At 32.9% G+C, this 2,251-nt stretch overlaps 1 protein-coding gene across 4 annotated transcripts in view; it reads right to left on the bottom strand.

Moving 5' to 3' along the window:
• Positions 1-2,251, bottom strand: part of LOC100180072 (NACHT, LRR and PYD domains-containing protein 3-like) — a 15,873-nt gene that overhangs the window by 1,733 nt on the left and 11,889 nt on the right. For 2 of the 4 annotated variants that reach the window (XM_026838612.1, XM_026838613.1), the window contains one exon: positions 343-504. The exons of the other annotated variants lie outside the window; for them this stretch is intronic. Coding sequence is in view for 1 of the 2 variants with exons in the window: in XM_026838613.1 (XP_026694414.1) it covers positions 343-504 (162 nt within the window). In the remaining variant the exon portion in view is untranslated. The remainder of the gene's footprint in view (positions 1-342; positions 505-2,251) is intronic. 4 annotated transcript variants of the gene reach the window in all.

The following is a 2,251-nucleotide window of genomic DNA, read 5'->3' as shown; positions in this document are numbered from 1 at the left end:
CACTTGAAATATAGGTCTCCCACATATCGAACAGAGATATGTTGCCAAGACAACCAGCCAAGTATTTGACGTCATCATCGTTTAATCGTTGATTCGACAGTCTCAGTTGAATCTGAAAACAATGAAAAAATATAATATCCATTGTTATGTAACAATATATAGTGATAATACGTGATAGTTACGTCACAGTTATATTTGTTTGTCATTAATGTTTATTATGATCAAACATAATTAATTATGACGTTTATCTCGTTAATAACAATATTTATATTAACGTAGTTTGTATCACGTGTTTTGCTTAAATATAATTTGGTTAATCAAAGTAGGAATAAAAATACAAACTTTATTGGAACGTTGGTTGATTGCGTTTGACAAGCTTTCCATGTAAGGACTCAGGTTTCTAACTTCAAAAAACCAAAGCTTTTCAATCGCGTCAAGATGAAGTAGAAGTGACTCCATGAGAGAATCTTTCATCTCGATGCCATCGATAGCCAACCCTGTAATCTGAATCGAGATTTAAAAGAGAAATATGAATTAATTAATAATTTATCAAACTTGTTTATTTAAGTTCGTTGTTTATAATTAATTTATTATAACATCATTGTATGCAAAAAGTGGTTACTTAAAACAAAGATTTTTATTAAACCATGATCCAGTTATAATGTCGTTTTTATCACAGATAAGTTTTATGATGATTCAAGCACGTCAAACCCAATTGTTATGAATGCGTATATTTATATTGTTTTTTACGTCCCTATAATATTTATTGTGCGAAAAGCTTTCACGAAGATTAAACTACGACGCACGCGAATGTTAAACTAATATAAATTTTATTGTTTCCCAACGCGCACCAAAAAGCGGACATGACGCAAAATTGTTCTCATATTGTCTAATTACTGAGTCATTGGTGTTTGCGTAAATTTCGTTAGTTTAAGCGATAATGCAGAAGGTGAAATGATCACGCATGCTTATTAGACATTTGTTCTTGTGAAAAATTACCACAAGACTGGATTTCGAATTTTGTCGTCATTAAAATTTAAATGACGTCATTAGACATTTGTATTTATTTGTAATTTGTAATTTTAGGCAAAATTTACTAATGGAATTTATTGCAAAGTGGATTCATGGTTATGTTACTACCCAACTAAAAAGATTTTTTAAGTTGATGACGTCAAAAAAAAAACAATTACGTCACTTAATTCCAGATGACGTCCTATCTTAAAACTTCATGTTCGCTAACATCTTGCCAAAAACTATTTATAACGAATGTAAATCACAATATAACTGTAAAAAAAAACAGCAGAAGAAAATATCATGTTGGCACCCAGCAATGATAAAATGCTATGCCGTGGGCTCCCTAATGGCGGCGACTATGACGTCATAGACGCGGAGACAATGGATAACAAAACTCGTTGTTTTACAATCCGTTTCCTAACTTGGTCTATATTTACTTTGGATAATTCCTTCCCCTTTCAAATAAAACCAACTGTAAGTGAACTTGTGTCATTTTTGTAAACACCTGTTTTAGAATGCATATTTGCATTACTCGTCCCCTAAGGGGAACACATAGTTTTGGCAGCATTCGTTTTAACATATTTTAGTGTTTGGTGTATTTTATATTAAACGTCGGGTTAATGGGCTACATAATAAAAATATGTTGATTTTATTGCTACTGACAGAAACACTATATTTATACCAACCGTGGTAGTTGTGCCATGAATCCCACGAATCAAAGATTCATAAACTTCAGTGGTTGTTGTAGGAATGAAATAAACACTAACAAGAAAAGATTGATGAACATCAGTGAATGTACCCAACACCAACTTGTGACGTTTCGTGAACGACTTCAATGTGTAAACTATGTCTCCAACCTCAGGTTCGGTGTTTTCATGTAAAGTTCCATGGGAAGACAATCTTCAAATTTCCTTGAAGTTTTATCGTCATTGCATTCATGAAGCCAACCAAATCGTTGGATCAATTCTTCGCCCATAACCGAAAATGATGACTTCATCATCATTGACTCTATTGACTTCATCATCATTGACTCCATGAACTTCTTCTTCTCTTCGTAATCTTTAATCATCTTAGCGGGGAAAATGAGTTTCAGTTGTTTATATGCATGAGGATTACAGATTCCAAACATAAATTTTACTACCATGCTCCATTGAGTATCTTTAAAGGTGGATTTGAGTTGTTCGAACTCACGATACGACACAAAGAGCATTAAATATACAGCTGCGTAGATTCCTGC

This window comes from Ciona intestinalis, unplaced genomic scaffold, assembly GCF_000224145.3.
Source record: "Ciona intestinalis unplaced genomic scaffold, KH HT000099.2, whole genome shotgun sequence".
NCBI lineage: Eukaryota > Metazoa > Chordata > Ascidiacea > Phlebobranchia > Cionidae > Ciona > Ciona intestinalis.
The sequence above is the reverse complement of the archived record's forward strand: the minus strand, read 5'-3'. Positions and strand labels throughout refer to the sequence as shown.